At 49.3% G+C, this 25,402-nt stretch overlaps 1 protein-coding gene across 1 annotated transcript in view; it reads right to left on the reverse strand.

The window, feature by feature from the left end:
• Positions 1-354: 354 nt before the first annotated feature.
• Positions 355-25,402, reverse strand: part of LOC119449642 (uncharacterized) — a 107,202-nt gene continuing 82,154 nt past the window's right edge. The window contains exon 2 of the mRNA XM_037712863.2: positions 355-9,222. Within this exon, the coding sequence (XP_037568791.1) occupies positions 8,859-9,222 (364 nt within the window). The 3' untranslated portion in view covers positions 355-8,858. The remainder of the gene's footprint in view (positions 9,223-25,402) is intronic.

Consider the following 25,402-nt stretch of genomic DNA (forward strand, 5'->3'; position numbering starts at 1 on the left):
ATCACTAATGTACTGCATGTGACGTCCGCGGCTGCGAAGAGGACACCGGCCATGCACTTACTCTGCCACTGTCCTCAATCTGTTATATAAAGGCAATCAATATTCAATGCGTTTCGACGACTAGGCGATCGAACACTGCCCATGCAGATGCTACGAAAACACCGTCCCCACCGATCATCGGTTTTCTATATCTCTCTCCTTGGACGGAAACACCAAATGCAGGGCTATTGGTGACATGTTCTGACGCTGTTTTGAAGCAAACCAAATGGGCGCCTTACTAAATTTTGTGACTATGGTTGTATCGTTATGTGCAGACTTCAGATGCAGACTTCCATGCAATGGACGAGGCAGACACAGAGCGGCCGTGACACGTTTATTTTTTTTTTCTTGAACATCCTATGCCATCGTGGAGTAGAAACAACAACTTTACAACCACAGTTACAAATAGCAACGCAGGCAGAAGAAACAAACAGTAGAGTGACGTTAACACGACTTGGACCCCATCACGCGTGGCAAACGTCAACTATTGGAAAGGCCACGACGAGAGAACCTCCAAGAAACATCGTTGGGCCAAGCATACAAAAATACATACGCAGCTCTCATTTGGGAAGAGCTGACTCTTTTTTTTTAATTTGCGTTTTTTATTTATTTTATTTTGTCGGGTATCTGTGTGTATGTGCAGATGCAACTTTGCGTACATGTCACGTGGTCTATGGCGCATGTTGCGCACGGGTTGGGTGTTCGTGTGAGGTGCGACGTTTAACACGAGGCGCGGATGGCGACACAGGGCAGAACTTGCTGGACGTTGCTCGTGATTAGTTGAAAGCCGTTATCGTCGTCAGCAGATTATTAACGTGCTTCCGTGGTGCTCCAAGATTAAGTAGGCGTTTAAACTACTTTTACTATGCTTATATGCGAGACAATAACTGGAACTTGAGCACTATAGGCGATCGAATGTAATTTCCACGATAAACCATACCTTGCAATGCTATTTTATGTGATGCCATGTTATGTGAATCAAATAAATTTTATTCGGTGGGAGCCGTAGCTCTTTCTTGCAGTTTGACAAATGTATCTTAAGTTGAACAGTTTTACAGCGGTGCATTTTCACGAAAAAAAAAAAAGCAGCGCTCGCAAGAAAAAAAAAAAAAAAAAAACGCGATGTCGACATTTTCGTCGACACTTTATAGGTCCGGAGAGGTACTTGCAACGTGAAACCCATTTGCTGTCTATTACAGCGACGCTCTGCATACACACACTGAGGTACAGCGTATAGTACTATAAGAAGAAAAAAGATATACGGAAAGAAAGAACAGCGGCAAAAGAAAGCAACCGAATCCTCCGAGAAACCATTGCCTTGCGACGCGATTTCACAATGAGGAACACAACGTAAAAGGGAAACGCCATCTCCACCGAAAGAATGGGACACGAGGGAAACGCGGACGGCCGATTCGGCGGTGCTCGATGAGCCACCACAAAAGGACGAGTCGCTGCGCTTGCGGCAAAGGAACGCGTGGCGTACCGCTTTCGAGCGTCGTTTTCCAGGGGAACAAATTTACGGGAGGTGTCACGCGATATCCACCCTTTTCCGCCGAGCCTCCGGTGTTCTTCTTTTCCGGTGTCCCCACCGATGCCTTTCTCTGCCAGCCGTATAGGCGGTTTCTGCGTTCGCGTTTCTTCCATGCTCGCAGGCACCTCGAAGTGTCTTCGTCTGGCGACGATGTCTCGAGACCGGGGCGTAAGCCGACGCACGCCGCGACAGGGGAGGGGCGTTGGGTTTACGAGCTGTGCGGCCGCGGCGGAGGAGCGCTTTTACGAGCTCGTAAAAAAATCTGCATAACTTGCGCGGGAAACGCGGCGATGCCTTCGGCGCGTACCGATTTTGTCGTGCCCTTCGTGGGCAGCTTACGAAGGCGTGTCCTCCGTCGAGATTGGGATAATTTTTTGCGACAAGGGCGAGACCGCGCCTCGAGACCGGCCGCGCGAGCGGGCATTTATGCTCTCTTATTTCGCAAGTTCTTCCTGGCCGTCTCCTCCGCGACCACCGCTGAAATGCGCGAAAAAAAAAGAAGAAAAAAGAAAAACACACTTGCGCTGAAAGCTCGAGACTCCTCGTGAACAGAAACAGACGGGGTTTGGCGATATATCGTCGTTAAACCTTCTTTATCGTTGCTCCATTCGTTCAAGTCCTTGCCTTACGGTCTGGTTGCTTCTTTAACGCTGCGCTCGGCACATAATCTTCTTGCCCTTTGGATGGCGTTCGAAACGAGCCTGGAGCAGGGACCCTGCGTGCGCCATAATTCATTTATCGCGGCAGGCATGGGATAGCGGAGTGGGTAGCACAAATGAGGAACGGCGAGGTTTGGGGTTTGGCAAAAGCGTAAACAATGGAATTTCTTTATTTTTCTCATCTTGTATGATGGCTAAAAAAAAAAAAAGCTACCTACACGCTTTGTTCCGCTGTATAACGCCAACGTATAGTGCTGATAAAACGATCCCGTTCGACAGTCACACGGAAGGAGCACGCCTGTGGCAAATATCGAACCGGAGAGAGGCGTTTTTTTTTTCAGGACAGGACAGCTTATACAGTATCTTGCTCAGCTAGATTAGGGTTGCGGGAATGTCAAGCCCCCCGCGTTTTGTCCCCCTCCCCTGCAACATTTTCTTTCCCTCATTCATATCGCTGGCTTGATTGTGCGTGGCGGCCCGTGCATGTAGCTTTTGCTTTTGCCTAAGCACTTTCTGTTTCTATTCTCATATCTATCTTTATACGCTCGCAGACCCGAAGGTATTTGTTTTCTCGAGATCTTCCGTGTTGCTATGACAGCCCCGAGGTGTTTGTTTCTTCCAGGATTAATACATCCCCCCCCTCCCCTTCCCCCATCCCACAACGCCGCGCTGCTCCCCAAATTTCATTTTCCGGTTTTCGACGAAAATGCATTGGATAGGTGAACGTTGGAACTCTAAACAATGGCGCGAGAGAGAGAGATAAATAATTAAGAAAACTCCCGTTATCCTGACAGTTGTAAACATCCGCAGCGTTAACCGTAGACGAAAGAAGCAAATATGCGCGCAGGCAAAGGAGGGGTGCACGCAATTGCGCCAAAGTAAGAAGTTGCTCAGCACGAACAAGGCTGACAAGAGAGCAAATAGAATGAATGAAAAGGGCGGATACGGCTGAACTGGCGCGCTGGAAGACATTTGCAGCGCTCTCGTTCATTGGAAGTGTGTTCTCTGTACAGCTCCGTCTTTTTTTCTGTTTTGCGTGCGTGCGTGCGTGCACGTCTGTTGTTTGCGTGAGAAGCATGCGCTTCTGCGCTCGGTATCCGGCACAACGCTTCACAATAGCAGTGAGGTTCGTAATGAGATCAGCGTAGCTTGCACATGAGAAAGAGAAAGAAAAAAAGAGGAAAGAAGAGAGCGAGAGACTATTAAATTCCTGGGTGCCGTAAACGACTCGGAAGGTTATTGGCGTTTTCAAGCGATGAATCGCACTTAGTACGCTTTCCGTGGCACCGTCTCCTCTCGCTGTACTTTTTTTTACGTGTCAGCAAGTGTTGTAAAACATGCAATCCAGGGAACTATAACGAGGATAACTGGATCTAGAACTCGGCGGTTATAGGGGAGCACAAAAAAAAAAAAAAAAAAAAAGAGTGCCGTCGTTCGAACAGAAAGGGCACAAAAAATGCATTGGTTTTCCGTGCACTTTCTGCTTTTTTTTTAATTCCTAGCGGCTTCACGAGCAAAGATCGATAAGTCAGGGAGCCAGATACGCTGGCTAACTGTACGGACTCTGCGGGGTCACCGAAAAAAAAAAGAATATATAAATGGAAAAGGAAAGAATGGCAACGAAGACAGATAATGGCGGTCTAGCATTTTGCATAATAAAGCTGGAACCAACGCGGCCGTTCTCTTTCTCTTGTTTCATCTTTGCCGGAAAAATGAAAATGAGAAACACGAAGCGCCGTTACCGTACGCGCGGTCGTAATCTAGAAGGGATAATTACGACAGTTCGCCCTGTACATTTGCGTGATTGGCGCAGTTTTTTTTACTCGGCTCTGGTGATTCCTAATCCAAGTACGCAGCTGGCCTGTTTTCTTTTCCCGCATGGACTGCCGCGCAGACATTACTCTTCAGGAATTGAGGTCTCGATGTGAGGCAAACCAAGGACGCCAAGTCGATAATATTAGGACCGCAGTGTATTGTGGGTGCGTGGATGCGGCGAGAGACTGGCGCCAAACTGAAACGGATTTGAACCCAAGGAGGGCATGCTGTTGTTTTTGTAGCTCTCTATAACTAATCCTGAAGTTGAGCTCAGTTTTATCCTTTCGCTTGTAATCTTTAAAAGAGCGCCATGCTGTCTTTCGCTTCCTCAGATAGAAAACGCACTTGGCCATGTGCTTTGTTTTCACACAGTGAGAAAATAGTTTCGACCACACGGAAACAACATTTTCGCATTATACAGGAACGAAACTTAGTCCACAGAATGTTCTTCTTAGAGCTGTTTGGAAAGGATGCAGGCCTGGTAAGAACGATGCGTCGCGTAATTAATCCTTCGCTAAATACTTCATTTTATGAATACATATCGATGAAACGGCTGACGATCAGCACAACGTGACGCTCTTGAGTAAGTAAAGTGTCGGTTTAATTAGGCTCACTCTCGAAGCTCTGTTCTGGACAATTTTCTTTTACATTAAATCATGCGGTATACGTACAAAACGCCATTCACATTTTGCTTGGCGGCTATGCAGGTCTATAGTTTAGTAAAAAGTTGGTGTTAACACTGCAATGACACGAAATCATTCAGCTAATGCAAGCGTGCATAGTAACCGTCGCGTTGAAGAACTTTACTAATAAAGCCTATACTTACTAATAAAGACTATACTTGTTCAACGGGCACTCACCAAAGCGAAATGAAAAGAACAGCCTTAAATTGATCGCCACGGAAGTCAACGTTACAAGAACAGTTTAGTTCAGCAAGCCAATAACTGAGCTTTGAGAAGGCGCGGTCTGCCGGTGTCGCCATCCACGCCGTGGATGTATACAACAGCACAACAATTCGTCCAGACGAGCACACACACTCATATATTGCGGTCACACATGCGTCAATGCAGGGAGCGTGCGTTAAAACACATGACACACCGATCACACCTATAGTCAGAGGAGGGCACGCTCAGTCACACACACGCGCACACATACGAGTGTTTCTTTGACGTCACGCGGCGCGGGGAAGGAACAGGCTGCAGCGGTTGAGGGCACGTCGTCTCGCACCGGGTCCCTCGACGAGTGTGCACTAATGAATTTGTGTGGTCGCCCATGGTTTGCGCACATCTGAGCTTGCCTGAACATATGAGCACGTAGAGCTTTGTGTGGTGAGTCACATTATATCGCGTCACATTATATCACGAAATGAGTACTTTACGTATTTTATATCCTTGTCGCACACGCACCCACACTTCATTGGAATTGTAAAGGCCCGTTCGCGTTAACCATTTAACTGCCATGAGAAATTTGAGTTTTCTTTAAAGTGCGCATTTTTTCTAGACCAGCATGTCTCGCGCCAATGCTTTTTTCTAAAATATATGATACCAGGAATGTCTATTGCATTTTTAATGTTCTTACTGCAAGAAAAATCAAAAGTCAGCGTGCATTATTTATTTGTGAAAATCGCAAGAAACTGCACATACTATACACATGTATGTGCAAAAATTGCGGAAAGTTCACGACGAATTACCTTGTCATCGGCAGTTAAGTTGTTAAATGATAGTCGGCGGCGTATCGAGATGTACAATCGTCATTGAATTGCTGCCAGTACGGGCAACCCCTTTAGCTCACCAGGGGTGGATTTTGAGCTTCATTGACCAGCTCGGCCAGATCAACGGCTACAACGTTCAATGTCTGCTGAAGAAACGTGTGTCTGTTGCGGCCCGTTTGTTGCATCAACCAGTGATTACTACTCTTGCCGCCAAGGGTATCATGTGATTGGAGGAGAATGCGGGACAATGCATATGACCAATAGACGCTGTTTCAACTGTTCTACGTTTACCAGTGTGAGCAAGCGACGTAATCTGCGCGTTGGCATAAAACGTCACGCCAATACATGTTCAGCAAGTCAGAAATATATTTTTTCATCATCGTCTGGAGCGACAGCGAAACCAGAATGGTCGAGCTTCGTAAGCATCGACACAAATAAATGTTTTCTTATTCGTAACATCGAATACATCTCCTTCTCGACAACACCTTGTCACAGCAAAGCATGCGATTGCTTTCTAAGTAAATCCTTCTCCTCGAGTGACCTGGGAGTCTGGTTCCGCAGGCAAATGAGTCTGAAGGGTGGGAGAGACTCACGCACTCACTTTGTGTTTACGCGCACAAAGTAAGTACGTGATGCATTACACTACATTAATCCAAGTTTGGCTTGCATTAATGAACGTATTGTTTCGCCAAGCGATCTAGTTCTTAACGAGTGGGTCCACCGGATCCTTACAGCACCTTCCCAGATCGTTCAGTTGTACTTTCGGGAGAGAAAACAAAAAAAAGCTTCTTCATGCGGGATGAGCGCTGTGGTGATTCCTGTTTGTTGACCATGAGCAAATTTCGTGTCAAGCAGCGGGAATCTACCAAAGTCTATTGTGCCAAATAACCCAATTAATTCCAACAACAGGAACAAAGAATCCCTCACCGACCGAAAAAAAAAAAAAACAAGGACACTTTAAGTGTAAAGGGCTCGTCTGGAAATGTGTTTAGAACTGATGTACCAGATGGTTCTCATACGTTCGTTCAGCCATACACGCACGTCGTTTTTGAACAACGTATATACCTGAATGTTTCGAATAACGACGAACGAGAACGACCTCGTTTTCTTTTATTATTATTTTCGTTTGCACTAAGTAATTCACGAACAATCGCTCAGAAATAATTGGCACATGCGCTTTTGACGCTCCCGCTTGCTGAAAGGAATCACCAGCTATGTTTTGACAAACCATTGAGCGCCACATTGGTTTGAAAAATGGCAGACAGAAGGCCAAAGTTGTAGACAATAGGCACACGCATCGAGTCTTCGCACCACTGGGAACCCCTTAGATGAATTCAGACGAGCTTTCAACACAAGCTCCTGGCTTTAACGACTATTGCTATGCAAATGAAGCGTATAGCGTACATTATGCAGGGTATTGAGCATTGTATATGCAGGCAATGACAAATCTGCGCCTGGGATGTGATGTGAAGACTCAAGTCGCGCCTTAATTAGCATAGACTGACTGGCTGTGATGATGGCTTGAGCTCGACACCCATAGCCAAGATGTAAACATCTGCTCACAAGGGCGTGCACAATGCAGAAACCGTGCGGAGAGGCTTAAACATTTCACAGCTTAAGCGTATACAGTCAGGACAGGAAGTCCACGGCGTATGCACCAGACTTCAGAGCGTGAAGCACGTCACAGATCTGGGATACATGCGTAGGCGGCGTAGTATTTGAATTTCCTTGCAGCTTTCCTATTCCTAAAACTTTAGCGAGTGGGAGTACGTAAAACTGAGCCGGCCAATTGTGCCTGCTGTGAAAAGTAGTTCTCTTTGAGGCCTTTGCGCTTTGCGTACGACATTTCCTCCATGAAAATTGCGGCTTGAATGTGTGCGCACGAGCAAAATCTGTTTTGTTGTATAAATTACGAACAACGCGAAGCTTCTACTACAGGCAACATTTTGTAATTCGGATAGCGCCGCATACGCTGAGGGTGCCCTAGCGTTCGACGAACCAGCAGGAAACATGCACAGTTTTGTCATGTCTGGCCATGCAAATAGATGGCACAAATGGTGTTGGGACAATAGCGAGAATGAGAGGTTGACCACCTAAGCCGATCGAAATAAGACCTGCTTTATGACAAGAACATTTATCAAGATATACACAAATAAATAATAAAGAAGGTACTGCATAACATGTACTGCCAATCTGTAAACACACGCGCTCGGCACCAGTCATTAAGGCTGGCCACATTGTTTGCTGGACGAGCGCAGAGCTCCGCAGGATTACCGCTCTTTGCTCTTGCCAGAGATAAGCTTGCGAACAAAAATAGGCTTTCTTTCTGAATCTCAACATTAGCCGAAGCCAAAGTTTGCGTTCTTCAAAGGCGCAAGCCAACACCTGGATACAAAAGTACTTCTTGCAAAACTTTAGCTTTTGGACCCCTAGCAGAATTTCCGCACACGCTATGCTACGAATACGCAGGGTGGGATGCGGCGACAACTGGATTTCTATCAACAGCAAACGCGCTCCACGCATGAACGTATGCCTGTGAAGAATTTAAGAGAAAAAATACGTATCTAGCACGCCCTAAAATACGTATCTGCACCCTAAATACGTATATTTAGGGTGCAGATGACTCCATTGTTTGCGTAAGGTTTATGGAACAAGAAAAAAAGAAAGAAAGAAAAAGCCTCGCTTAGATGCTCAAGAACACTCGCTATCAGGAAGAAGAGTTAGGTGATACCCAACTCTTACTTCTTTATCGAAGTACAAAAGGGTATTATTCTTCACGTCAATGTTCCACGTATGATAGTAGGCACCGGATTTGCCAGATGCAATTCCAGACTTTTCTTGTGTGACCAGGCTTCATTCGCAGACGTGGCGCATTCGTGATGCATTGAGGAACTCATTGAGATAACCGGGATCAGCTCTCATCAAGCGTGACTGACTCTTGGGAACCTTTGGCGCTCTAAAAAAATGCGCAGCCGACTGTAACTCGCGCTTATTGATTCCAAGTATACGCTGAAGGGACCCGGTACGTGAACGTTGTTACTCTGCGCGTGCGTGCCTGCAGGGCGGTGACCACATAGGGTGCCCTCCCCCCCATTTTCGCCTGCTAGACGCCTTCCTGGGGCTCCGTGGGCTTGGCAGGCCGGCACTTGCTCTTGTAGATGAGGAAAAGTGTGAAGAGCGTGATGATGGCACCGAGGGTGGCCGCGATGCGAAGCCCCGTCATGGGGTCGTAGGCGGCGTAGTACTGCGACCGGGCCGCCTCCGGTGTCAGGGTGGACGTGGTGTAGAGCACTCGGCCGCCGTGGTACAGGTACGGCGACGGCGTCGAGCTGGTCGACAGCGACAAGCCCGTGCCGCCCGACACCGACGCCGTCACCGCGGCCGACGAGAACGGACCGCCGGCTTCCTGGTCGCTGACGTCCGTCCAGTTAGAGCCACTCGCGCCGTCCATCGGGGAACGAAGTCGCCTGCGTGAAGAATGGGAAAAAAAGGTATGCACACTAGATCTTGAGTCGTCAAAGAGCTAAATTCATGTCAAGAAATAAGAAGAAAGAGAACTGAAACCATGGGCTAATGTGTGTGTGTTTTTTACAGCGTAAGCTGTTATGGGCTCATTCCAACAGCCGTTTCGGTTCGCGATGGTGTCCGCCGCCGCTGCCACCTCCGCCGACGGCGTCCGGCGAACGTAATCGCTATCGCTGGAAATGCGAAAAAAGTACCCGGTTCCCGCCGGGATCGAAACCGCGCCCGCTGCGTGGGAGCCAGATACTGTACCACTGAGCCACGCAAGCTTTTTTTTTTTTCTTTATTGCCTCGCATGTCACAGATCTTAGGAGCTCAGAAGAACAAAATAACATGATCATACATTGGTGAACCATCAGCTGTTTGCTGACTACATGTCATGTTTGCTGACTAGATGTCATGTTTGCTGACTACATGTCATCAGTATTTCGGCATGTGCAACAAAAGTTCCAATCTTGGAAACCACTCTGGTACATACGTCTGCACCCTCTGCACTTCGACAAAATGGGACACAGATTCGCAAAAATGTTCGCGAACGGGTCTAACATCAATATCTGCATTGCGTGCAGCCGTCCGCGTTCACCATACGCTGTGCAGGCGATGGTAGGCGAATGAGGAACTATTGAACTCCTTTAGCCATTCAAAATGCCCGAGCCACGTCCACTGTTCACTAGGTAATTCTGGGGCCAGATTTAAAAAGCTTTTCTTTCGTAAGTTCGCTTTGTCATTGGCTGGTCGCCTTCGCTAATGATATGTCTGGCATCCGTATTGGCTAAATTTTTTTCTTACGAAACATTCTGGCGTAAGAAGTTTTTGTGGATTCGAGGCCTGATTCTGTTAGCTAGTGTCTGTAAAAGCTTAACCGCGTCAGCAAAATTTCTGATCGTTTGCTGGCAGTATGAACAAAGCCCTAGACATACGTCACACCGCAGGTTTCTCCGCCGAGGCCAATTTCTTAGGCACTCTTTCTTTGCTGGTCCCTTTTTGATTCCGTCCGTCAATGCCATGCGCTCTAGGTAACCACTTTCCGTGGAACACACCGTACTTTTTCGGGTTAAGGTTCAGTTCAGCACACAAAATCAAAAACACCCGTGGCAGGTTTGAGGCCGCCTGTTCGAATGTCTTCTCAAAACTAGAATACCGTCAAGATAGACCAAGCAGACATCCAGTAGAAGGCTGCGCATGTACGTCGTTCATGAGACGCTCGTACTCGGCGTGGTGGCGTAGTGGCTTTGGCGTTGGGCTGCTATCCCCGAGGGCGCGGGATCAAATTCCGGCCGTGGCGGCTGCATTTGGGTGGGGACGAAATGCAAAAAGCGCCCGTGCGCCGAGCATTTGGTGCACGTTAAAGAACTCCAGGAGTTCAAAACTAATCAGGAGTATCCAACTATACGGTGATCCTCATAATCATATAGTGATTTCGGTACGTAAATCTCCAGAATTACATTTTAGTATGAGGCGCTCGAATTGTTAGACAAAGCTTGAATACTTAGCTGACTGGACATAGGTACAGCTGCAGACAGGCCAGCCACCGAGTGAGCCTAGCGTTTCATTTCAAGCTGTCTAAGGTTAGAGAACGTGAACATCGTAGCAAATTTGAGGAATAAATCGAAAATTGGAACTCTTGAAGCGATCGTCATGAGGCTGACTTATACAGGGCGTGTGCAATTGAACCTTTAGTTCATGCATGGCTTTCTCTTGGTTTTGATGTACTCCTTTTTTCACGCGTCATGTGTTGGTATATGTACTGCTATGGGGGCATGTATAACCGCATGACTAAGCAAGTGCACTGGTGCAGCTCTTGAAGTGCACCGGCCTGCTGAGTGACCGCTCAGGGTCCTGTGCATCATCCCGCGTGCTCGCAATGTTCAGTCTCTTCATCTTTCCTCCTTTTGTTCCTCATTTCCCTTACTTTCTGTGTAAGGTAGCAAACCAGACGCTCGTTTGGTTCACATTCCTGCCTTTGCTCTCCTTGTTTTCTCTCTCTTTCTCTAGTCTGTATATGTGCGTAAGTGATGCGACAACTTTGTGTTCTGGAATTCTGTATTTTTGCGCATTAAGTAGTGGTGTCATTGGTATATGCTCATAGGACTGTAAATACATTTTGAAGGATCTCTACACAGAAGTTCCTCCCTCTATCCGTATTCCACGACCGAGCCAGACAGACGCTTCTGGCGATGAAGATGATTTTATTAGAGTTGTGCAACTATATTTATCGTCGAAGGATACTTAGCACCAACCGCGAAGCTGCAGCATTTGTGATTTGCAGGCGCAGAAAAGTGTCTTGTTATTTCCTTTTCATTTGCTGTCGTGTGATGTATTGACTGCGTCGTAAGTAAACCCAACAAAAACGCAATCCAGTGAAAAAAAAAAGAACAGCAACTGCTCTGATTAAAGAGCGGAAGGAACCGAACGCAACAGAAAAGCGGTTCAGTGGCGCCGCTTTCCTTCGTATATACGTCAATTTCTTTATCGGCTCTTGTGTCTACCTTATACGCGGCCCAAGGTGCGGGCGTCGCTGGCCGCCATTCGATTATTTCCGGCGCCAGACACTCGTCACGAGTATCCTCGTAAAGGGAGCGTAAGCCGACGGGAGCCAACCGCTTTTGACAGGCACGAACCGGCGCCCTGTATAGTGCCGCCGACTGTTGGGGCGGAGAATTAGTCCCTGGGACGAGTGGTCGACGGCCACCTGCTTAAGGTGGAGCACCGGCGCTGGCGCGGGTTGGAGGTGGAGAAAGGAGGAAGGGGGCGCAGGCGTAGGGGGGCGAATCCGATGCCGCGCTATATTTAACCTGAGACGGTCGATAATTTTGCCCGCCGGAGAAAAAAAAAGAAAAAAAAAGGAAGGGAAGACCTGTTTGAATGCGCCAGCGGCGGCCAGCCGCGGATGGGATGAGCGAGCGGGGCTGGTTGCGGCCAGGCGTCCCGGCGAGCGTGCCGGGACGTCGAGGCACGCGATTCCCCCGCAACCCGCCGCTCCCCAGCAAGGCAGCGAAGGAAAGGCGTGGACACGGCGCAAGGAAAAGCTCAGTTGCGCGCAGTGTTAGCGGAGCGAGGACACTGCAATTGTGTGACGCACGGGTACTCTCGGGACAGGTTTGCGAGTTAGCGCCCGCATTCACATGCACACACACACACACACACAAAAAAAAAGAAAAAAAAATTCTTACGCTAGAACTGTTCGTGAGAGCAGTCGCCAGCTAGCCGTGAACTTGCAAATAATATTAGCGAAGATGCCCGGCCAATGGCAAACAGCACTTGTGAACGAAAAGCTTCGTGAAATCGACCCTAGGACCGTATGTAGCCTCGAATCAGATCGTTTACAATGCAGCTTTTTAGAAAAACAGGTGGTGGTCAATCGTCGTAGGGGACATACTGCCGGTGGAGACGGCTGGCCGCCGGTGGGAAACGGATATTCTCACGGAGAGAAGCTTCCTGAATTCGATCTTTGGTGTCCAAGCCACGATCCAGGAGGTGCGCGGTGGCTCAAACCTCTTTCCCCGTCAAGTCTACAGCTAGACATGTCTGCAGCTGTCACGTGGCAGGGCATGTTCTCGAGTTCGGCATTTACGCTACGGCATTGACAACGAAGGTCGAGACACCAGCTGCAGTCAGATTTTGCGAAGTTATATGTGGGCGAAGGCATTCCTACCAACGAACATGACGCGGTTCAATGCCGGCGAACCCCGCCGCACGCAACGACGTACGCCATAGACGAGCGGAACGATTTGTTGAAGTGCAGCCACGTCACGCTCGTCTGCGGACTGAACCAGCGACCCGGTCCGCCGTGTTGTGCTTCGCAACACTTACGTTTCTCATTTATATTCGTGATGTGCCAGCGAGTCGCGTTTGTTCGCTGGTTTTAACGTGCGTTTCGATTGGTAATTGCAGTCGCGGCATCTGGCGTTTGCAGTAGCAGCAGCAGACGCGATGCAAAAGAGCGGCGTTACTGCTTCGGAACAAAAATCGGGTAAACATCGGCTGTTGCTGCCGAGCTTCCAACCTGCTCCATGACTGTATGTAGTGTACACTACACGCCGCTGGCTTTCTGCAACAAAATACATTGAGACTTCTAATGAGAGGACATGCCAACGCCATTGAATGTAAACCGAACTGTTTGAAATATTCTTTCTTATCTTCTCTTTGCGGTTACAACGGTCATACTTGCCTGTATAAGTGGAATCTTGCCACTTGGCGATTACCGACCACATAAGCTTTAGGAATATAATTATGGATGACAGCTCTGCCATTATTAGCGATGCTCAAGATGTACTATGCCACAGAGAAGCGTTCACGCTTCGCAAGATGCAGCTGCAACTAGTTCTAATCATCAATAATATGGACATGCTCACAATGAAGCGAGCACTCATAACAAGTTGCACAAAGGTGCACAAGTCGCAGCACAAGGTGCTTAAGTCGCCCAATCGAAGCGCGCTTTCTCAAGGCTTTCGAAGTGTGGGACTGCTTTCTCTCGCTCATTCCTGCGTCCGCTTGAAGACCGTCATTGCACGCAACTGCAGCTGTCGCGTGGCGCCGTATATAAGCGGGCTGCCGGGATCCTGCGGCCGCTTCGGAGATTACGTTCCCTGGGCTGTGCACGCCACCGTGGTACGTGCGTCGTGATTAAGAGCAGCTCCTAATTGAAAGGGTCTTTAGACGAGAAGCTTTATAAAGGAGGGGGGGGGGGGGGGGCAAAAGAGGTGCGCCACTGTCGGCGCCTCTTCACGCCACTGTGCCCCGCTCACGGCAGTTGTCGTGAGCGCGCCGCGTAAGCTTCTATTCTTCTCTTCAAAGAATGAAGAATGTGGCGCGTCAGTATAAAAACACGTTGCAGCCGTTAGTGCTCCGTTAGCGTCTATCAGACAGCAGCGTTTTCCTGGCACTACTAAGGAGCAACATTGTCCTATTTGACGATTAGATTCCACTTATTCCGGTGAATGGTTTTGACAGCCGGTTTATTTTCTTCGTGGTCGCATAAAACGCGAGCCCGTTACATACCGACGTCATAAACGTCACTGCATTACAGCACGTCGTTACATACCGACGTCACTGCATTACAGCACGTCATAAAAAAATACACGACAACACAATGTATGACAATGTGTAGTTGCGTTCTTATTTTCTTTCGCATCAGCTCCTATATAGAACTTTAGTTTGGTTCTCGTTCCATGTTACCGCTACATTGAGTAGCCTGCCAGATGTTTTTCTACGAAGCCGGTATCTCAGTCTTTATTAAAAAAAAGTATTTCTGGCACTCACGTCGGTCGAGGACATTCCTATGTGCGGTTCGTGTGAGAAGTGATATTGAGCTCTGTCGACTACACTGTACTGTACCCCAGGGAAACCATGTTATTTTTCACTGGCTACTAAGTCACTATGGCATTATCGGCAAAGAACGTACCGAAGAAGCTGCTGAGTTGGCCCATGGAGAAGAGCGTTAACTATATATAGCTATTCCGCTTTAACGAGCACGGCACCTTCAACTGTTGATTTGAGTGGCTCAAAGTATGGACGCTGCAAGAAAGCTCCGCATATTTGTGGAGCATTTTTTTATATCGATGTGAGCAATAACCACATTGAAAGATGGCGCAGGCATTGCGGTATACGTATTGCGATTCTCAACTTTTTAAATGCCTTGAATACTTCTCCTATATATTTTATTTCCTTTTTTTTCAATTTTAAACGACTTTATTCCCATCACCATTAAGGGTGGCGAATTGTAATTTCGCATTTGTTTAACCTCCCTGCCTTTCCTTTCACCTTTTCTCTCCCTCTTCGTGTTAAATGCTCTGCCTTTCGGTAATGTGGCATGCTTAATGCTGCATGACGTATTATACTGTGTCTTATAACAGTTGCGGAAGACCTACACTCGTACACCTAGCCATATTTACATTTGCTGCACTCTTCCAGAGTTTCTTGTTTGCGTTTTTTTTCGCGTATACCCTTGGGGACCCCTTAAATGAAAGAACCCACCGCTCATTACGTTCACGTACGCAATGAGCTGCAACCTCTGCGGCGGCTGTACCAGAACCGTCACCCTTGTTAGTTGCTCGTAGAGTGGTCTACGGTTAATTAGAAACAGCGCGACTTGAAATGCTGAGAAGGAGACAACTACATTGAATGGCGAAACGAGTGAGAGAAGAAGCGAGTGGCTGGACTCAAGTGGGGGCAACAGCGCTTCCGAGAGAACGCGCGAGCACTGTGGCAGGAAGACGAGGAAAGAACGCGTGGGGAGAGCCTTCATTAGCGATGCGCGGAAAAGGGTCGTACGAGGCAGCGGTCGCGGGTTACAGCTCCGTGTTTGTCGGAGGGAAGCGGCCGTCGCGTCGTGCGGCGGCTACTGCGGCCCTATAGTGTTTGTCCACGGAGAGTCACGAGGATTCTGTTGCCTGCGGGCGTCTTCTTCAAGTACTCCGCGAGAACTTCTGCAGCGGGTTTCCCAATTCGAAGAGAAAGAAAGAAGTAAAAGACGGAGCTGTGTAGACTCCAGCTTGCATTGACTCGGAAGAAACGAAAGCGAACTCGCACACGGGTCGGGGCGCGTCATAATTATTTGACGGGGTTTTACGCGCTAATGCACACTTCGACGATTGCTCCTTCCTCCTTCGCTTCCTACATTTTTTTTTAACAGCGAAGCTTGTTTAAGCTGGAGGTAGTCCTGTGGTGTACGCAGAAAACTCATCCGCCTGGTGGTGACGTCACGGGCGTCGCCTAGCAACGGAGCGCCACCTCCTCACATACTACTACTTCGCCGAGCTGGGGGAGAGAGAGCTAAAGGAGTGAAAGCAGAGTATAAAAAAACGCTTAACCTTGCACTCGGCCATGCAACGCTTGATACAGCGAAGCTGGGAGCTGGGCGACCGTAGCCCAGCATTTTCCGGAAGTGCGCGCGAACTTTTCATCTTATTACTCATGATGATGATAATTTATTTTCGCGTGTCTCGGACTTACGGCCGTCACTGCGCGTTGCATAGCGCAGCTTGCAACACCGACACCGCGTTGCAATACCGACGCCGTGTTCCACCGCATTGCAATATGCCGACAACGCGTTCCAGCAGACCCGCTCCGTGAATGCAATCTCTCTCTCTCTCTCTCTCGGACTTACGGCCGTCACTGCGCGTTGCATAGCACAGCTTGCAACACCTACACCACGTTCCAATGCCGACACCGCTTTCACCGCGTTGCAATGCCGACAGCGCGTTCGAGCAGACCCGCTCCGTGAATGCCTCTCTCTCGCTCTCAATTTATTTAGACAGTTTTAGTTTAGGGTTTTTACGCGCCGCTTAGCTGCTGAGCGGAGCGGAAGCACGAATGCGCATGCGCTCTCCGCGCGAATAACTTGGGTAATACACTTCCAACTTGTTCTTTAAGGAAATAAAGTGAACCGCACAGCTAACAAAAACGTCGCCTGCGCATTGGCGCCACAAAGGTTTGGATTGCATTCGAAATGCAACCTCGCTGGCTATCACGTGGCGTTCACCAAGTCGAAGCTTCATTTTCCACTCGATAAAATGGACCGGCAACGCATTACAAGCACCCGTCTAGAAACTTCATGAACAAATAAGTTATATATATTCATTGTACTTTGTAAAAGTGACAAAACGGTTTTTTTATTTTGTTTCACTACGCTGAATTTGGTCAGAGGGCGCTGAAACTACGAAAGGTCCGCTCCGCTACGCTACACGCATAACTAAAACGTGAAAATCGCCCGCCGCTCCGCTGTGGCTTAGCGGGGCAACTCTGAGCGAAGCGGACCGTAAAGACGCTCAACTAAAACACTCTTTTATCTCTCTCCCGAGCCTAGCGCGCAAAACCTCTGCTTCAGCCTCGCAGAGCATTGGCACGAGTGCGTGCGAACGCACCATCTGTGGAGGAAAACGACGACGCTCGAACGCAATCATATGGTTCGCATAAATGCATGTTATGCAAGCGTGGCTGTATAGCCTAGTGGTTACGACGCTCGCTTTGGGACCGTGGGCACGCGGGCACGCGGGCTCGAATCCCATCTCGGCAAGAAAGTTTATTTTCTTCTTGACATCGCCCACTCCCAAGCGCGCGCACTAACCCACCGCGTGGGAGGAAGGGCGAGCTCAGAGGCCGGGGTTCTCGAGTTTCGGGACACTCTCGCTACTTTCAACGAAATCACTAAGCACTATCACCTGGGTAGGAGGATTTATCCTCCCCCTCATAGAAAACTGGCTAGACCTCTGTCGTCCACTTTACGCATGCTTCAGACTAAGTCCTATCCTAACCTGGCCCTTTTTCATTCGATCACTCCAGAGGCTTCTAGCTCTACTTGCCCCGACTGTGCGGCTGTTAGCAATTTAGAACACATGCTCTGGCGATGTCCCTCGTTACAGGGACCCAATCGCATCACGGAAGAATAATGGAGCTCTGCCATTCAGAGCTCAGAACTTTCACGACAAAGTTGGGCTGTCCAGACAGCCCACGATGCGGCGGTTAGGCTCGGCTTACCCGTCCCCACGTGGAAGCGGCCCGCAGCTCTGCCCTAGGGCAGGGCTTCTTAGGACCTATTGAATAAGGTTCTTTGTCTGTCTGTCTGTCTGTCTGTCTGTCTGTCTGTCTGTCTGTCTGTCTGTCTGTCTGTCTGTCTGTCTGTTCTTGATACGAACCACAAATTACGGCTGCCTTAAACAGCTTCGCTGTTAAAATAGCATAGCGCAGCATAGCGGATGCGAGGTAGGCAGGTGGTAGTGGGATGCGTAGAGCTGCTGCCGGCCGCCGAACGCACCCGGTTTCCGTGGCTGCAGCCGATGCCTCTGGAGGCGGCTCGGCAGGTTTCGACCAGAGAACTGGACACTCGTCGCTTCCGAAAGACTGAAGCGAGAGCTAGGGAAGCTGAAACCAAGCGTCTTGCCTAACCTCCGCAGCAGCGCCGCTCGCTCCTCTGCCGTAGCTCTGCCTAGCTTCCCCCCACAGCCGCGCGGGGGTGAAGCTAGGCAATGACGTCACTCTAGAGTATAAAGCTCCGCGTCGCCGAGGCGCGGATACACCCTTTGCCTCGTGAGTTAGCGCCGAGCACATGGGTCGTCCAGAAACTAGCGCCTCTTCCTTTTCACAGTCACCATCTCCGAAGAAGATCGTCACGCCCGAAAGAGGAGGAGCGGCGCGAGAAGCGCCGCGCTGCCTCTAGAGAGCGACTGTCAAGACCTCGCACCGATCCTGGCTTCACCACCACCTAAAGCCTAGAAAAGCCAAGCTAAAATAGAAAGGCCAAGATAAAGCTAAGAGAGAACCAAGTTAAAGCTAGGGAAGGGCCACCAGCTTCGCTGTTTGTCCCGACTTCACATCACTAGTGTGAAGCTGCCCCCCCCCCCCCCTTTTTTGGGGGGGGGGGGGGCAGCTTAGCAACTCTAGTACGCGAGAACGTGCAGTCGCGTACTAGAGTTGCTGGCCGAGACAGAATAATTAAAATAGCGAAATTAGGGCGCAGCGGCGTTCATGAAAGAAAAAAGAAGGGAGTTCGCGGCGTTTAAATGGACGCACGCGGCATAAAGAATGTGCACATTGAAGTACGCAAGTCGCGGCTCTTGCTCGCTCCTTCTCAAAGGTTAACGCAACCGCTACGCAAGTCTGAGCTATACGAGACGAGGCGCCGCGTATCCATAAAATGGTGTTTCATCGCTATTCACGGGTTAGTTAACGTCCGCCCTACAACGACGACCCTATAGAGTCTGGAAAAAAACGCGACGGGTTTGTGAGACGAACATTACTTATTATTCGCTCGAATTCTCTGGGATGTTAAACACACCAAAAAGGGGTTGAGAAATCATTTATTAAAACGCGTACTCACATACGCAAAAGTAGCCGATATAAACTCACATTACATCGGAATAACATCGACAAGCACGTTCACAGCCGAAATGCCACCGCGTATAAAAGCGCACAGAGCAGGAAGTTAAAAGGTCGAAACGGCGACGTCGCTACAGCAAGCGAAGTGCGCAGCTGTCGGATTCGTAAAGGGTACCCTGCAAGGCACTGAACAGATCGCTCGACAGCGCAGAAAGGCCCAGACAAAGGCGCGAGCTGAGAAAGATACCCGTACAGCGTCCTGCGAGACCACGACCTCCGACGCCCTTCAAGATGGATTACCGCCGAGACAACATAACCGAGCGGCGAGCAGACAGATGGGACAACAACGGCGGATCGGTGGTGATCTGTGGCACGGCAAACAGGAAGCTGTGCTCCCGGATCTAAATCGCTTTTTGCTGCGCGTGTTCGGCTTACCGAGTAGGAGCGCGTTGTTTAGCGAAGACCCACATACGTATGATGGCAAAAACGCCATCACGCGCGCTCTGGAGGATGCACGAACACGACTTTGTACGCCATTCGTACAAGTACAAAAGCACGCCTCTCGATAGCGGAACGAGCCCCGTGGGTGGGATCTAAGGGCCTTTCCGATCGGAGAGCGTCGCGGGTGACAACCCACAAGGCCGGAATAGCTATCTCGACCTCACACCAGAGAGGAAACATTTCTCCGCTCTTCGATACCGTGTGGATGTTCGTTTCTCCCCACTAACGCGTCCATGTGCATACACCGGTGTGTACTCCGTCTCTTCTTCCGTTCGCGTGCTCATCTTAGACACCGAGGGTGTTTGCTTTACCCCTGCGATAATGGCTATTTACGTAGCGTAACGCGCATATTTGCGAAAGCTTTGCTCACTGATCCTGCTTGCAGTCGCGACGGCCGCCCAACTCTTCAGGTATACATCACCTTGTCTTTCTTTTCCGCTCCACCGCTGACTTTCTTTCGCTAGTTAGAGAAGCAGTGAAATAAAGGGGGAACCTGTTGGCGGCAGCAGAACACCGAGACAAGTCTGCACACGGGAGACTGACAGGCAACATGATCCCTGCGACCGAAGCTTAATCATTTCTAAGCGTAGCGGGTGGACTGTTGCTAATAATAGTACGAAGGACATTTGTGTCTGTTCACTTGTCCTACGACAACAGAGACCGCATTCGCAAAGTGATAAGTGTTCTTCGTGACTGGCCGGCTGCCTTCACTAATAATAGGTCCAGCATCAGGATCGGCTGGAATATGCTCTTCCGAACAATTTCAGCATAATGTTTTTGCGAAAACGGGCCCAGTTTTTTTTTTCGGAACAGTCACACAGCACAGCTTTAGATCGTGTTGTGGTTCATTTTGAACTCGTAGCACAGCGCAAAATCCACAGGAACAAAAGGCGGAAAGAACTACGGCCCGGCACCGTGTCGGGGTTTTTGCTGCCGCTTGCCCCTGTTAGCTTGCGCCGTGTAGCGCGTTCACGAATGAATCCTAACCAACTCGCCCACATTGTCATCTTACTTCGTGTTACGACGGCGAGGAATATGTGAGCAGAAAGAAATATGCAATTACGAGAAAGCACACCCTCGCACGCTTTCACTACACAGTAAATAGTAGACGCAGCTGTATAGTACTTGCGGTGAAAAAGACACGAAACAATGTGAAGAAGCGACCGGGCTGGAAAGGGCACGCTTATTCTAAAATCTTATTCGAAAAACTGGGCCAGTATTAAAAAAAATCTTGCGGTAGAATTGTTCGTCATACGAAATTCCAGGTCAGTCCTGACGCTGGACATATTAGCGGAAGTAGCCGACCAGTGGCAAATATCAGTTCCGAACGAAAACCTTTGTGAATTCGGCCCCTGATGTTGGTGAGCAGTGCCCCAGACGCATCCTAGACTAGCGCAGCAATGAACATCAATTCTTCGCGTTTATGTTAGAATAAGTTTGAATTTTGGCAATAGAATTGCTATTGCCATCTGGCCTGTTGTCGGTGCGCAAATGCGCTTGCGCACAATGACACCTTGCTTATGTAAAAGTGTACCTGTCTTCTCTGAATAAAATTCGTTGCGATTAACGTTCTTTCCTGTTCTCGCTTCCTTTTTTTCTTCTTTTTTGTCTTACCGGATGAAGTATATGACCAACTAGAGCAGCAAAAATTAATGATATGCAGCTGTATTACTCTAAAGTTGTTCTTCAAAGACCGTGAGCGTCCGAATTGAGAAAGAAAATACGCCACCGGTAGTTTCGTACAAGCGCCTTGCAAGCACGGTTTGTTTAGGACAGCTTCAGCACGACGGACAGCGCTTGTCTCTGCACACTGTACCGCGGGCACTAGGTTCCCTCGTTGCCGCAATCGCCACATGCTGCGGTGCAGATCATCCCTATGCAGAATGCGTAGGCATTCGTAAACGCGACGCCCAACCATGCATAGCCTACACAAAAGGGTCGCGTCTCTTCGGGGAAGTCTTGGTGGAAGTCGAATGCTTAAGGTTGGATCCAGAGTGTATAAAGATAAAGGGGCGTGCATAAAATGTGCATTGGCGTGCAAGTAGGTGGAACATCCTCGCAGCATCTGTCCTAAACAGCGGGATTGATAGGTTGAGCGAGCAGCTTGATCGGTACGTTCATTGCCGATAATACCACAGTGGCTTAGTAGCCACTGAAAAAAAATTGCTCCATGTCTTTTCTCAGTCCGTTTCTCAGCTGAACCAGTTGGACGACGAAGAAAGAATTTTGCAACATCGGCGCGACTTAACATCGCATCAGGAGGCCGTGCAAGCGCTACTACGCATCTTGAGATCGACCGGTCTGTGGGAAGGCCTGTGATTGGAACGCATTTTCTGTTACCTGTTCTTGCTTTTTTTAGAGCGAAATCTCTACTACGCCATGTCTTGCAAGGTCATTCATCGCGTCGCAATGACCTTGAGCCGTCGGAGCGCGAGCCGCCAGAGCGCAAGTGTGGCAAGTTTGACGTCACGCCACGTGATCCGCTGCGGAGAGGCGTCGCAGCTACGCTCGTCCGGAGCCTCGCCACTGTGGTACCGCCTGACTAGGCGAGGGTTCAACGGCTGCTTCGCCGGCGCTTGGTCGCTCAATCATGCCATCTGTCCATGCGCTTCAGGGCGAGCGACAGGTTGAATGCAAAAATCCCGTAGATATAGCTAGACGGCAGGCTGCGAAATCTCAAGCGAAGGCAAAGTTGGATGCTGAAACACCGGTATAAAGGGAGGCCACACCCGCCGTGGTTGCTCAGTGACTATATGGTGTTGGGCTGCTGAGCCCGAGGTCGCGGGATCAAATCCCGGCCACGGCGGCCGCATTTCGATGAGGGTGAAATGCGACAACACCCGTGTCCGTAGATTTAGCTGCACATTAAAGAACCCCAGGTGGTACAAATTTCCGGAGTCCCCCACTACCCATATTCAGATCGTGGTTTTGGCACGTAAAACCCCATAATTTAATTTTTTTTAAAGGGAGGCCAGATTAGCACGTTATAGAGAAGGTTACCAAGCGCGGAAGCGTGAATTAATGAAACATTGTGTGCATAGTCTTTGCAGAACCAAGCCAAACAGACTTTTCGCTCGTGATAACTAGGTCTACAAGAGTTAAACCTCCGCCATTTTTTTCTATCTTTTCCCTCTTTCCAACCCCTATATCCCTCACCCTAGTGCAGGGTAGCAAATAGGATACTCGCCTCTGGTTACCCTCCCAGTCTTTCCTCTTTCGCGCTCTCTCTTAAGGTAGCTTCACTAACCAGAACTGCAACGTTCAAAGGCCAATGAATTTCAGGGTTCAGGGATATATAGCCGCGGTTGGCAAGCCCGGTCTGTTCCTGGGCCCTGCTTCCGGACGGCGCGCGCTATCTCCTCGTCCTCCCAACTCCTGTTCCTTCGCTTTTTTTCTTTGAAATAAAAAAAAAAAGAATTGTCATATAGTTCAGCAGACGTGAGTCAACAGACCTGCGGGCATTGACATTTGCCGGAACGACGGTGTTCGTTCGTCTCTCCAGCCGCTTTTCCTCGGCATTACAATTCACCGGCATGTTTGCTCTTCGAAGTGCTGCGCGAACATTTTGCTGGTACCCGGTATGACCCGCTTCTCTCAGCCACCAAACTTCGTACGCAAGCACAGAAGCACGACGCACAAGAGAGAGAGAGAAAACAAACGAGATACAGCGGGCAAGTGCACGAAAAGAGTGAAAAAAGAGACGCACGCGACGTCCGCGCCGGAAGCAGCGTGAGGGCGATTGCCGCGAGCACGGAATCGTGTTTGGAGAGCGGCGGCCGCTGAGCTAGCAGCAGGCATATAGGCGCGCCACGCGTGCGTGCAACGTGCGGACACGCGCCCGAGCTAGGGCTCTCGCACTTCGGCCTTTGTTTCCCTTCTGCGCAGCTGCGCAGCTGCCCGTCGCTGACGCGTCTCTCCTTTGTTTTGACGTTACGGCTTTACGAGGTCGTCGCCGCTCGGCGGGGTGCTGCGAACTCGCGCTGCCCCGCGCGGACCAACTGGCGTGCCAACGATGTTGCTCGGAACCGAGTTTTCTTTGTCTTCTCTCTCTCTCTCCTCTTTCGTCCCGCGTAAATAAGCGGAGACTCTCTCGAAATATCCCGCGATGCCGCGGGGAACCGAGATGAGTGGTGCCGCCCGGCGCCTTTCGGGGCAAACAAGCGGGAGGGGGGGGGGGGGGGGGGGGGGGGGGGCTACCGCTGCAGTTCATGCCCCGCCCGCGTGTCTGTAGGAGACAAGGCGAGACGAGAGTCACGTTCGGCGAGGGCAGAACCTAAACTGGGGGAAAACCGTCATCCTGCACATAGGCAGGCAGCGGCGGCAGCATAAAGAGTGCTATAGAGGATTTGTTTGCATAAGGCGGCGTGGTCACTCCAGCAGAGATGCACGTCGTATATATATAGACGAGTCCCCTGGGCATTTTCCCAGTAATGAAACTTTTCGCCTCGCCAGAAACTCTGTCGCCGATGTTTGGAAAATGCAGTCGCTTAATTAAGTAGGGATAGAGGTCGAGGACTGAAAAGAAAAAGAAAACAGGGATGTTTAACAGAAGAGCGTCTGGTTGGCCACACTACGCTGGGGTGGGAGAGCAACCCCATTTGGAAGCCGTGGAATCAGCGAAGCGAGGACTTGAGCTTTGGTGGCGCGCAAACTTGTTGTAGAGGCCCCTTCGCCCTGAGACCAATACCGCATTTCCAATGTATTAGAGAAGTGTTTTTTTTTTCTCTTTCTTTTTTCGACTTTATTACGCCAGATCCGAATTACCCGTAGATCGCCCTTTACAGAGAGATCGCCTAAAATCATCATCATCATCATCATCATCATCATCATCATCATCATCCTAGGAGAATAGAACGATGAAAGAGCAAGAGGGGAAAAGCGGTGAACGCGTGTACGTGCCCGAATAGCGCCACGCAATCAAATACCGCTCGCGCAGAACAGTCGTCCTCAGAAACCACAGAAATGCGTTTGTTGCCTTTTGTGCCGGCGAGCGGTGAGGCGTTCAAGTATCGCGTAAAGGGACAATTTTCGGTTGTTCCTTCGTTCCATTGAGTTGCCTCTACATCGTAAATGTAGCGACAGCAACCAAAGCTTGCGCGCCTCCCTGACCACTTTGTCAATTGTCAAAGGGCATGCCTCAAGCCCGACGTATGCTGTAACGGTTCATTGTATTGCACATATTCATAGCTGCGCATTGTAACGCCCCTGCCGATACAATGTGCATCGTACTCGTATGTTTTCTCTCCACGGATGAGCGGCTAGTTTTTTCCGGCGCGGTCACGTGCCTTGTCCTTTCTATTTCTTGTCTTACAGAAAGCGATTTTGCTAGTCGATACGAAGCACACAGTTATTAATCTATAACCTATATGGACCAGCTTAAGACAGCTTCTATAATGTCTGTCGCCCTTAGCTGACCGATGTAGTTATGGATTTACACGCACAGACAATTATTGTCCCTGACATGTCTACTTGATGTGAACACAAGTGAAAAAATCTGTACGAGATCTGTACGAAGTGTACATAACATGTCTGTACACTGTTTACGAACTGCCTAACTATATATTTATAAAAATTTTTCATTACTTCTAGGGGATACAGCCTGGTTTCCTTTCTCGTCTGAGAGCGTCAATACAATAACTTCCGACATCAACATGCGACTATGCTCATTGAAACAAAAAATGACCCTGCGTCTACATGTTCAGTGCACAGCTATTGAAACGCGATACACAGACTACATCCGGCCCGGAGCTTCATACGCTATACCAGTGAGCCCTGGTTGATCGCTGGGAAGCTTAATTCAGTCACAGT

This window comes from Dermacentor silvarum, chromosome 4, assembly GCF_013339745.2.
Source record: "Dermacentor silvarum isolate Dsil-2018 chromosome 4, BIME_Dsil_1.4, whole genome shotgun sequence".
Lineage (NCBI taxonomy): Eukaryota > Metazoa > Arthropoda > Arachnida > Ixodida > Ixodidae > Dermacentor > Dermacentor silvarum.